This window comes from Falco biarmicus, chromosome 3 (genome assembly GCF_023638135.1).
Source record: "Falco biarmicus isolate bFalBia1 chromosome 3, bFalBia1.pri, whole genome shotgun sequence".
In the NCBI taxonomy this organism is placed as follows: domain Eukaryota; kingdom Metazoa; phylum Chordata; class Aves; order Falconiformes; family Falconidae; genus Falco; species Falco biarmicus.
The window spans coordinates 36,344,491-36,356,596 of NC_079290.1; the positions used below are offsets into that span (position 1 = coordinate 36,344,491).

At 41.3% G+C, this 12,106-nt stretch overlaps 1 protein-coding gene across 7 annotated transcripts; it reads left to right on the forward strand.

Moving 5' to 3' along the window:
- Nucleotides 1-43: 43 nt before the first annotated feature.
- Nucleotides 44-9,618, forward strand: ZFAND1 (zinc finger AN1-type containing 1). 7 transcript variants are annotated; one of them, XM_056331415.1, is made up of 9 exons: nt 84-159; nt 421-662; nt 1,339-1,381; nt 3,323-3,362; nt 3,710-3,837; nt 3,923-4,014; nt 4,827-4,951; nt 8,822-8,977; nt 9,128-9,618. In XM_056331415.1, the coding sequence occupies exons 5-9, from the start codon at nt 3,731-3,733 to the stop codon at nt 9,296-9,298; spliced, it is 651 nt and encodes a 216-aa protein (XP_056187390.1). In that variant the 5' UTR covers nt 84-159; nt 421-662; nt 1,339-1,381; nt 3,323-3,362; nt 3,710-3,730; the 3' UTR covers nt 9,299-9,618. The 7 variants fall into 7 exon arrangements, with proteins under 7 accessions (XP_056187388.1, XP_056187394.1, XP_056187390.1 ...); XM_056331416.1 differs by having other exon boundaries at nt 89-159; nt 559-662; XM_056331413.1 differs by lacking the exon at nt 421-662 and having other exon boundaries at nt 44-159.
- Nucleotides 9,619-12,106: the final 2,488 nt, after the last annotated feature.

The following is a 12,106-nucleotide window of genomic DNA, read 5'->3' on the forward strand; positions in this document are numbered from 1 at the left end:
CGCGGCACGCTCCGACGGCCCTCGCGCGCCGAGCCCTGGGTTTCCCCGCCCCCCCAGTTTCCCCGCCCCCCCGCGCCCTCCGCGCTTTTGGCGAGGCCGGGGAAATGGCGGAGCTGGAGCTGGGGCAGCACTGCGGGGTGGCGGAGTGCCGCCAGCTTGGTAAGGCAGGGCGCGGCTGGCCCCCGGCACGGTGGCGGAGACAGGTCCCGGCCTGCCGCGGGGCGCCGCTGGCGGAGGCGGGTATGGGGGGCCGGGGGCGGGCTCCGGGGCGGGCGGCGGCGGAACCGGGAGGGGCCGGACCGGTAGCGGCGGCGGGGGGCCCGCGGGGCGGCCTCCGTGCTGCCGCAGCCCTGCGCTATCCATTGCCACGGCCTGTCGCCTCAGTGGTGTGGCCGGGTGGTTAATCCCCTGCTTTGCCAGCTGTTGTTACCCGGCTTTCCCTTCCTTCGCCCTTGCTTGCTCTCGCTGATCTGAGGAAACTATGTTAATGAAAATGAGAGAGGCAGCAAAATCGCTTGTACTGAAGGCTTTCTGATGGGACCACTTGGTCTGACATAGACGAAGTGACCGAGATCTCTGTGAGCTGACCTTGGTAGTCCAGTTGCATGGTGGTCCATTAAGACCAAACCTGAAGGATGGAGAAACGGAGTAATGGCCTGGAGGTGGGTGTTTGCTGCTGTTGGTGATGTGGTTGAGTTCAGCCGACAGTGAAGTGATTTTTTCTGTAAGAATTGATGCAGTAGGTGGGGGATGTATGCAGAGACTTAATAAGTGTGTGCAATTTAAATTGCGCAAGGACAGTATGTATGATACGAAGGACAGAGAGGAAGGAGTGGCGTGATCAGGACTTGTAAATGGAGGAGATGCTGGCCTTCTGGAAGGTATAACGTCTCCTCCAGCTGGCAACCCATATAATGAAAATGTAAATTGCCCACTGCTTCAGCAGTCAGTAAATAATATTCTGAGTGGTCTCACAATAAATTCAATTTTTTAACATAACTTTTAAGTTTGATGACTAGCCAAATGTTCTGGTTTCCCAATCTGATACTGAAAAAAATGTCATTTAAAGCATACTTCCAACTTCTGGAATGTATGTAAAAACAATTTACGTACTTACGTGCTTTTCAGTAATACCAACTAGGGGAGTTAACAGTGTAACTGTGTTACAAAAGCCACTTTTAGGTACTGTGTAGATGGAGGGGTAGAGATTTTTTACTGTGTAAAGGCACCTGCCCCATGATGTATGTAAGCAAAAGCTAATCATGTAAAATTAAGCTAGAAAGTATTAGCAAAACAATATGCATGTCGCCTATCTGAAAACAAACCTTTTTGTTTCAGATTTTCTCCCCTTTGTATGTGATGGCTGTTCAGGTGTCTTTTGGTAAGTTCATAGAATCCTAGAGTATCTCAAGTTGAAAGGGACCCATAATGACCAAGTCCAACTCCCTGCTCCTTGCAGAACTACCTAAAACTAAACCATATGACTAAGAGCATCGTCCAGATGCTCTTTGAACATTGACGGGCTTGGTGCTGTGACCACATCCCTGGGGAGCCTGTTCTAGAAACCAAACACCCTCTTGGTGAAAAACCATTTCCTAATGTCCAGTCAGAACTTCCCTTGACGCAGCTTCATTCCATTTCCTCGGGTCTATTGCTGCTTTCCAGACAGATCAGCACCTCCCCCTTTTCTGCCCCCTTTGAGGAAGTTGTAGGCTGTGATGAGGTCGCCCCTCAGCATTCAATTTTCCAAGCTGAACAAACCAGATTACCTCAGCTGCTCCTCACAAGTCTTGCCCTGGAGGCCTTTCACCATCTTTGTCGCCCTCCTCTGGAGACATTCTAATAGTTTGATCTCCTTCATACATTGAGGTGCCTAAAACTGCACTCAGTACCTGAGGTGGGACCACACCTGTGTGGTGTTGTGTGGGACAGTCACCTCCCTCAACCAGCTAGCTTTGCTGTGCTTGATACACCCCAGGACACAGTTGGCCGTTTTGGCTGCCAGGGCACACTGTTGACTCGTATTGAACTTACCATCAACCAAAATCCCCAGATCTCTTTTCTGCAGGGCTGTTTTCCAGCCTCTTGTCCCTCACTTTATATGTATAACCAGGATTATGCCATCACTGGTGGAGAATCCTGCACTTGATTTTGTTGTATTTCGTATGGTTAGTGACTTCCCAGCTCTCTAGTCTATCCAGACCGCTCTGTAAGGCCTTTCTACCCTCAAGGGACTCCACAGCTCCTCCTAGTTTAGTGTCATTGGTAAACTTTATGTACATTCAATTCCTGCATCCAGATCATTTATAAAAACATTAAAGAGCACTGGCCCTAAAACTGAGCCCTGAGGAACTTCACAGGTGACTGGCCGCCAGCGTGATGTAACCCCATTTATTGTAATTCTGAGCCTGACCCACCAGCCAGTGGCTCACCCATCATATTACAGACTTGTCTTGCTGTGTGCTAGACATTTTGTCAGAAGGCTACTGTGAGAGTATCAAAAGCTTTACTAAAATCCAAAGCCGCCACATCTACTGGCTTTTCTAGGTCAACTAGATGGGTGACCTTGTTGTAAAAGGAAATTAAGTTGGTTTTCCTATAAGATCTCAGTGTGGCAGTTGTATAGACCTAAATGTTGTATAAAACATTCTGTGACTCAGTTCAGATACATGTACTTGACAATAACTGTTCATTGAATTTACCACTTTTTTTCCCCAAGTGGTTGTTGCGGAGGTTTGAAATCAGTGGGATTGTCTTTAGAATGCAGGTAGATTATTATGGAAGGGATCTTGCTTAGACTCTGTCTTGTACTGATTGGGGTAGGGAGTGAGGGGGTGTTAGATTTTTTTCTGGTAGAAAAAAAAAAATGAATTCTTCTTCCAAGATTCAAATCAGGGCCTGCACTTTGATTTATACTTCAGATTAGCAGAGGGCAGCTGAGATAAACTCATAGGCTGAGGGCAGATTTCACTTTTAATATGTTAGAAATCTTCAAAGGATTTCTACTGTTGTGGAAAGTGATTCAAAATCCATTAAAACAGACAAACTCCAGTTGCTTTGAGCTAAATTCTTAAGCATGCTAATATTCTTATTCTCTTGAAATGGTTTGTTATTTTGGGGCATAAGTTTTACATGGCAAGAATATGATCGATCCATTCAAGACATGAAATGGTTAGAACAAATTTTGGACAAGATTATTTAATTGAAGTGTTCCCGTGATAAAACTTGTCAGATGACTTCAAACATGTAAATGTTTTCACATGCAGTTTTCTTCTCCTGAAATGTTGATAATGGTGTGATATTTTCTTCTTTTGCCATCAAGCCTTCAGCACAGGAGCCGGGATGCTCACGGGTGTTCTGAGGTAATCTAATAATATATGACTACCTTAAAATTAAGTGCAATTTAACTGTCTATTTTCAGATTAGATATATACATGCAGTATATAAGTATGAATTATTTATTTGAGAACGTGACAAGCCTAAAAAAATGAATCTACTCTTTTTCTGCCTGTCAGAAGTAAATTGATTTTGAGTAGGATGTTGGGGTTTTTTCCTAATTGAGCTAAACTTAACCAGGACAAAAGTAGGAGAGAATAGCTGGACTAGTTTTGCCTATAGAACTTAAGAGTTCATGCAGTTCTTTTGAAAAGATGGGGTGGTGACTTGTATGTCTGTTTATTTACAGAAAATATTTTGTACTAATGCCTAGGTGAATATAAGAAACAATTCTATGAAACCAGACCAGCACAGATCTTACCCATGCTCATACAAGGACTGCAATGGAAAGGAGCTTTTGCCAGTTTTATGTCCCTACTGTGAAAAACATTTTTGTCTAAGGTGAGTGGAACAGTTTATCTAAACAACAATGCTCACCCATTAGGGAATGGAAAAGGTAGTAAAACTGTTATGCTGTTGTTTACAGACACCGGCATCAATCAGACCATGAATGTGAGAGACTGGACACACCAAAACCTCGAATGGCTGCCACCCAGCAGCTAGTTAAAAATATTATAGGCAAGTACAGTGGGATATATATGCTACAGTTTTCTTCAGAAGGCTGGTTGAGCTTGTGACCTCTTCTGAGGGTTCAGGATTGACCAAATAAGAAGGATGGGGATTCCTTGTTTAAATAGCCTTAAACTCACATGTCAGCATGTAATGCCATGCATCTAGACTGAGACAGGACAACAGCAGCATGTGTCTGTAAAGAGGATCTTTAAAGATTAAATAGGGCTCAGGTTTCTTTCAGAATTATAGTCTTGTTCTCATTCTACAAGTACTATAATGTAATGAATTGTACCTAACCATTATTATGTGCATATTAATTCATGAGAAAATAATGCAGTTGTATTGTATTGGGTGTGCATGCCAGCCTGCTGGGATTATACTTACACAACCAAGATGGCAAAAACCAATGTAATATTTTGCAGCTTTCAAACAAGCTCTAGGACAGCAAAGAGAATAAACAGCACTGCCTAACTGGACAGTGGAGTAATGTGTGGAAAGGAGGACCTGAAACTGTTGCCATATGAATCCTGTGATTGCCACAGGTGTAGAAACTTCAGAATTTGTATCTATTTGGCTTTTGCAACCCATGTTTACCTCGTGATAGTGTTCATCTGCTTTTCAGTGTAAACGAGTTCTGCTAGAACTGTGACAATTCCAGATATTCTTGACTAGGAGTACCTGATACCGTGGCCTCAGAAGGACATGAAAGGGATGGGAACCTTGAAGATATTTATAATGAGGAGCAATAAGCTAATTCCAAGATATGTACAGGGGACGGTCTGAATCATCACGCTAACAAGAATAATAATTGTTCTCAGATTCTAAAAAAAGTGAGGAATCAAAACGCAAAAAATGTAAAGGAGCAAAGAACAGTGAAACAGCAGCAAAAGTGGCATTAATGAAACTGAAAATGCATGCATGTGGGGACAAGTCCTTGCCTCAGGTCAGTGATGCTTGTTTTCAATAATTGAATTCACAATTCAAGGAAATGGGAAGTTTTCTGAATTTCTTCAGCTAGTTCCCTCAGTTTGGTTTTGGATTTAATTCTTGGAGCCCACAATCATTTATATGTATATTTCAGCCTGCTTCCCAAAAGCAATCTCACTAATCTTATGTCTGTTATAAGGTGTCTGTATGGAATTTGGAGCAGTCAGGTTAAATCCCTTTATTTTATAGAAGAAGTGCCTGCCACATGGTTGTCACCCAGCACTGCAGGAACAGACAAGTTCTTTTGGGGATCCCTGGCAGAATGATAATGGCACTAAGTTGTAGTTATAATTAAAGCTTTATTAACAGAATTTGATGATAGGCATAGCATAGAAATTTATGATCAGAGTAGCACCCCATTTTTATAATCAGAATTGGTGTAGCACAATTTTATAAGTAGCATAGCACAAAATTTTATAGCATAACTTAGCTTGTGGTTCCTAATCACCTGGAGCCTCTGTAGTTTGGGTCCAGTCAATACTCGGCTTGCAGTAGCAGTATCACAGTCATCAACTAGACTTAAAACATGTAAAAGAGTATGAGTCACTCACTCAGTCCTTGGAGGAAACAGATGACAGTGAAGGTGTCCCTGGCCACCAGGTGATCACAGGTTTTGCAGGCCAGCAGCAGTTCTGGTCCAAGATCCACTTAGGGCTTGTAATTGCTTGATTTTATGGACAGTGTGCTGTGTGCTGCTATGCTCCCCTGTTCTGTGATGCAGTCATCACTATCAGGTTGGCCAGGTGCCTGGGACCTTCAAGGCTAATAAGGAGGGGAGTGGTCAGCCTGGCACCCAGGGACCTTGAGGCTGATACGGAGGAGGGGGAGAAGAAGTCTGTCTGGTGTGCAGGACCTTCGGGGCCGTCAGGAGAGGGCGGGAGGGAACTGATACATGACCAGCTTGGTCACAGAGAATGTCTGTTTGCCATATAAAATGGTGTTAGTTATGCTAACCTTATCACCAAGGGGCCAGGAGCAGGGGGGTACCGGTCACACACGACAAACCCATCTCAAAATGATGCTTTTCATGCTGGGTACCAAGAGGCTGCTGACAGACAGGACAAAGCTTGCACAAATCTGTACCAGTTAGATTGAACCTGTCTCATATGAAACTGAGCTTTGTGTTTGGTGAAGCTCCATTATTCTGCTGCTCAGATTTAGTAGCCATTTACTACATTTCTGGATGAGGTATGAAGGGTGTGAGGTCAGTTGTTCCTGCCTTTGGGTTGGAAAAGGGTTTTAACAGTTGCTTTATGTTTCTTTCAGCCTTTAATTTCTTTGATTCATGAAGTACTTCACTGATTCCCTGTTGTTTTTCACTACCATGACCAGTCAGACCTGATGTTCAAGTCTTTTCCACATATCAGGATTACACTGGGTTTAGAAACACCTTGATTCTTTCCTCTAGGGTTTCACTTTGGATCTGTATTTATGCATCCTCTTAAAAGACCTGTATTTCAATTACTTTTCACTACATTGTTATGTTGGAACACACCAAGTTTAGGCCTTCCATATTGATTTTATAATACTGAAAACATTCTATGTGATACTCTTATTGTTAGGTCTTATCTTTGTAAAGTATATTTAATTACTGTTTTTAAAACAACTACAGCTGTTCCATTACTGAGTCCTCATTAATTTCTGTTTTTATACTTTGTCAAGCTTAAAGATTAGATAATTCTGCTTAGGCAGAAGTCATAATACAAAGACCTGCTTGTAGCATTTTTCACAGATAGTACCACTTAAATAAATACGTTCTGGAGGGAAAGTGATTAATTTCAAACATTGTGGAACATAATTTAAAAGATCCACCCTCAATATATGTAAGAAATTTTTTTAAAAGTTGCTTCCTAATTCCAAAGCCAGTAAACTCTAAAAGATGTAGCACAAATTACCGTATGCTAATTTCTCTGACTATTCATTTTCTCATTTGGATATTAATTGTTTAATCATCTAGAATAGTGACAATTCTAACACTAGTAAATTAAGCCTGTTAACCTTCAGCACCTCTATTTAAATTGCTTCCTAGACTCCTCCTAGCCTCCTTCTGCCCAGCTTGTTCCAGTTTGATGACAGATTTTTTTGAATGTGAAGTTTCTGGAATGCCTCTTGGGCACATTAGTTCTCTCATCACTATATAGAGAAGATTAACACATTTTTCTTGGAGGTGCAGAGCAGAAGGACAGGGGGCAATGAGCACAAGCTGCAACATGTGAAATTCCATTTAGATAATAGGAAGAAAAATCACAATGAGGGTGGTCAGACATTCAAACAAGCTTCTCTGAAAATTTTTGGAATCTACATCTTTGGGATGTTCAAAACTTGATTGAATCTGACCTGGAGCAACATGATCTACCTTTATAGTTAGGTCCAGCTTTACATTTCCCTCTGCTTTGAGCATGGTTATGGACCATGTGACACCAGCAGTACTTTCTGAGCTTTCTTATTCTATGATCAGGAAAATCAGACTATCTTAGAAATATCTTTTCTCTGACCTCTTTGTTCAGATTCTTTTGGTGTCAGACTTGATATGGGTTACCCGACTTGATATGGGTTACCCCTCTTGAGACTGACCAGCTCAAAACTGGAGGGCCATGCTGCAAAACAGCGTTACTTATTGTGTCCGTGACTCACTGGTATTTTCCTAGATATGGCACAGAAATTGCTGGAGGCATATCCCATAGTTAGGGATGCAAAGTAAAATGAGCTGTTTTGTGAATTAAGTTCTAGTGAACTGTGGGAGACTGTCTCATCATCCTTGGAACTGGAGGAGCAACTGTAGGAAGGTGCCAGGGCACTGATGGCAGCTGAGTGATGTTAGCGTGTGTCCATAATAGCATGGCCATTGTGTTAGCTGTTTTACAAGTTGTGGTCATTTACATTTAAGCAAGATTCAGGTCCTGTTTCCCTTGCCCCTTTGTAATATTCCTGGGTGTTAAAGATTTTCTGGTGTGTGGAGAGCACTCTCAAGTTTTGAGGAAAATGCACAGGATGAAATTCAGACTCAGTTTTATGAATGTAGCTGGGGGAAGGTAGTTCCATATTTTTCTAGGGAAGGCATAAGTAAGTCCTTTAAAAAGAAGACTTCTGTCTTGTTTGATAGGATAGTATCTGGTTTAGACTCAGCAAGGGCAGCCTTAACTGATGAATAAACCAGTCCTGCTTGCTGCATGTCTTCTCTTGAATGTCAAGAAGAAATAAACCTGAAGAAGGGATTGTCCCAATCCTGTTCCAAATCTCTGGCTCACAGGTTACTCCTGACATTTCTTAACAAATGTTTCAGTCTAGTACATATTGAAAGAGTGTTCAGTACATAAAAGGATGAAAAACAGGATAAAGGATTAGCTGGCCAGGACCAGAGTGTTGGTTTGTGAAGCAGGCATTTCTAGTACGATTAATTGTTCTAACTGCCTTTGTATTCCAATACGAGACATTATGCTGCTGCCAAAAGCCACCACTGCTTATTTAAACTCACCTTTTTCTCCCCAGAGCAGTTGTCATTGTCTAGTAAACCCAAGACAGACACCTCTTCATGTCTGTTTATATATAAATAGTCTAGTTGTAGGACTCCGGTGAGAGATGTTCTCTGCTCCTTTCTGAACTTGCTGTGCTTCATATATGTGCCTGTAGCTGGAGGAGATTGGACTTGATGATCTCAGTCATTTATATTCTGCAGTAAAGTCAGGCCTTGGTCCTGATGGAATACAACAAGTTTCAGTTGGTAATTCTGGGGCTGAAGTGTAAGTTTTTAACTGAGAAACTATTAGATATGTATGACTGGAATTATGTGTTTCTTCTGTGAATAATTTTTTATTTGTTTTTCTAGACAGAGAGAATTTACTTTCAAGTATTTTTACCAAAGGGGAACAAAGAGAAAAGCAAGCCTATGTTCTTTTGCAGTAAGTGGAGTATTGGCAAAGTAGTAGATTTTGCAGCTTCCTTAGCAAGCCTTAAAAATGACAACAACAAATCAACATCCCAGGTAAATCAGTAATAATAACAAATGTTTTCCAGGTTGTTGGGTTTTGATTTGGGTTGGGGTTTTTTTACCCTTTTTTTCCTTCTCCACCCCACTTCTTGCATCTCAGATAGGGATATCTTAATGTTAATTTCTGTGCTGTTTGTCTTGCAGAAACTGAGATTATGCCATACTGCCTCTGGAGAAGCCTTGCCATTTGAACACACATTGGAAACATGGCTATCTGATAAAGACTGTCCATTATACAATGGTGGAAATATAATTCTGGAGTATCTTGATAATGATGTTCTATTTATAGAAGATACAGAGTCGTACTTTAGTTAGTAAATTATGACAAACAAAAAAAAAATTTTTTACAAGTGTGGTATTCAAACCAAGTCCAGTTTTATTTTACAATTACTGGTGTGCCAGAATCTGTCCTCAGTTGTAGAGACACAGTTCCCATCAATTTCTCTGTTGCTTGACTGACAGAACTATGTCCAGAAAGGAAAACTAGTTATTATAACAATTAATGTTACAGATATTCACTTTCTAGAATAAATTCTTGCGTTATTTAGCTATATAATGTCAGTAATGTTTTCTTAAACTTTTTTTTTGTGTAAATGATGGGAAAAGTATGTATTAATAAATAATGAAAATGTAAACTTGCAGTGTATCAGTTCTCTGAAGGAAGGAAACACATTACACTGTTCTAGCATCTTTTCTACATCTACAAGAACAGAGTTCGCTGAGTTTGGAATCCAGCACTGTCCATGCCCCAGGTCCACATTTTCTTCTCTCCACGTAATAGTTTCTACTGCTCCATGATTCTGTGCAGTGTGAATGAACTACTGAGGCAAACCCCTCTTCATGGGAAACTAAACAGACTAGCAAGATTCTCAGATGCAGTTGGCTGCAGCATGTAAGGTGTGATCCATTGCTACTGAAATGACCTAGTCACTCATAGCAATTAGGGCGCAGCATTCAGATGGGGGAGAAATCTGTCTCCCACAGCCCGACTCACAGATCAGAGTGACTCACCTTTCAACAAATTTGAAAAGAGAAGAGCTACCTTTCTTTTTTCAGATGTGGGGCCCTTTCTTTTAGGCAACTATCTTCATGTGCTGTTCTCACATACACAAGGATGTGCCAGCTTGTATGCACGTTGTGGATGTTCTCAGTAATTCCTGGAGATGTAACTGGGCCACAGGGAGACTGAATGTCTACACATTGTTCAAAAATGTTCACATGATGCATTATAGGGACGTTGTCCTGCCATTACAGGACATACATAGAAGTGGGGAGCAACATTATGGGGACAGTAGGGGACATAAGGCTAAGGAATATTTTTATTCCTGTGGGAAACGGAGCTTTGGTCTGGAGAGCTGACATGAGGCAGAGAGGTGTACTCAGACCTGCAAGTGGAGATGGACACCTGCAGCCATCTGAGAATTCACAAATATGGATTTGGTGTGTTGGCTCATTCTGTTACCATGTCCACCAACAGAAAAACTCCGGGTTTATCTGTAGTACGTGATTGCCTTAAGGGAACCATTGTCCACTGGCTGTAATGCTGGATTCTGGTTCATTGGTACCAGTTTGAAAACAGCCAGCCATGAATGACATAGCCATTCTAGGCACAGCTGTAATAAAAACCCATAAAGCACGGTGTAAGAGGAGTCTGCCTAGCATCTTTTTCAAAGGTAGTCTCCGTTCACAGAACAGTAATGTGGTCTTGTTCAAGTGGCTGTAAGTTACCATGGTATGTGGTACTACCAAGTAGTATACCTTTATAACAGCAGTATCTGTAGGATTATTATCCATTGACTGGACTTGCATAAAAACTAAAAACATCTCAGTAAGCAAGTCACTGTTAATTGTTCTTATTTTGCTGTACAGTACTCCTTACTGTAGTTGTAACATGACTTGGGTATTGACAAATTATTTTACTGGATCTGGTATGGATGTCACAAAGAGGAAGGTGCTTCTGGTTTCCATGAAGGAAAGGGTCTTTAGTGGCTGGATATTATAGAAATCTTTGTTTCCTGGCAGCGGGAAGTACACAGGCATTTCTCCACTTTCCCCTGCCTCTCCCCACCTGTTTGTCATCTCACTTTCCACTGCAAGAGGAACAGTTCCCTTTCCCCTTGTTATTTCTTTTCCTCCCTTTCCTCTACAATTTTTAATTCATTTTCTTTGTATCTTAGGCAGCTGTGGTAAGGAATATACAATGAGAGGCCAACCATCATTGTGGGACAAGTGAGTCAGGGAAGAGTCCTGAGCTGAACCTGCTCCCCATGTTGCTGAAGCAAATGGAAGATGCTGCAGAGCAGGGTGGTGGTTTTTTTCAGCAGAAAATCCTCATTCTCTACTTACTCACTTGCTTTTGCCCCTTATTTTTCTGCCCTAGCAGTTGCAGGCAAAATAATTAAAATAACATTCTTTTGTGGATAGAGAGAAGATAGACTTTGGATGGAGAAAGTAAAATCTTTGGGGGGATCTCAAAGGTTTTACCAGGAACGTTGCTTTCATCAACCGCCAGTAATTGCTAAGGGCTTGCTGCCTGTAAATGACAGCACAAAACCCACAAGTCACAGTTGATAAGACTCCAAAAAGTTTTCACATTCACTTTCATCTTATTCCAGGAATGTGCGATTGTACACAGAAGCTCATTCCACTTGGTTTTCAGAAACTGAGAAGCAAAGCCAAATTAAGCTAGTCTGACAGATAAATAATTGAGAGGTGAGAACTCTGTCCTAATCATCAACTCTAGGAACAAAAGCAGAAACTTTCCCAGAGCATCAGGACCTTGCCTAGGCTAGAATGGCTCACATTTTAGCTGTTTACACTCTATAGTGTATACAATTTTTTGTTTTTCTAAAGCTTATTATCTTAGCATATTTAAATAAGGAAAGTTAAACAACTGGATTTGAAAAGAAAAAAAACAAACATAGAAAAAACACTTTGGAGGAGCCATCTGACATTTGAAACCATTGTTAATTTCACAGGCTTGTGTTTAGAAGTTGCTGAACTGTTCCACTTCAGTTAGTAAACAAAATGTTAAACTCACTTCTAGTAGAAGAAAATGCATGCGAAGTTACTCAAGTGAGAAGAATAATTTGTCAAAATAACTACTTCATGATTTCATAGTAA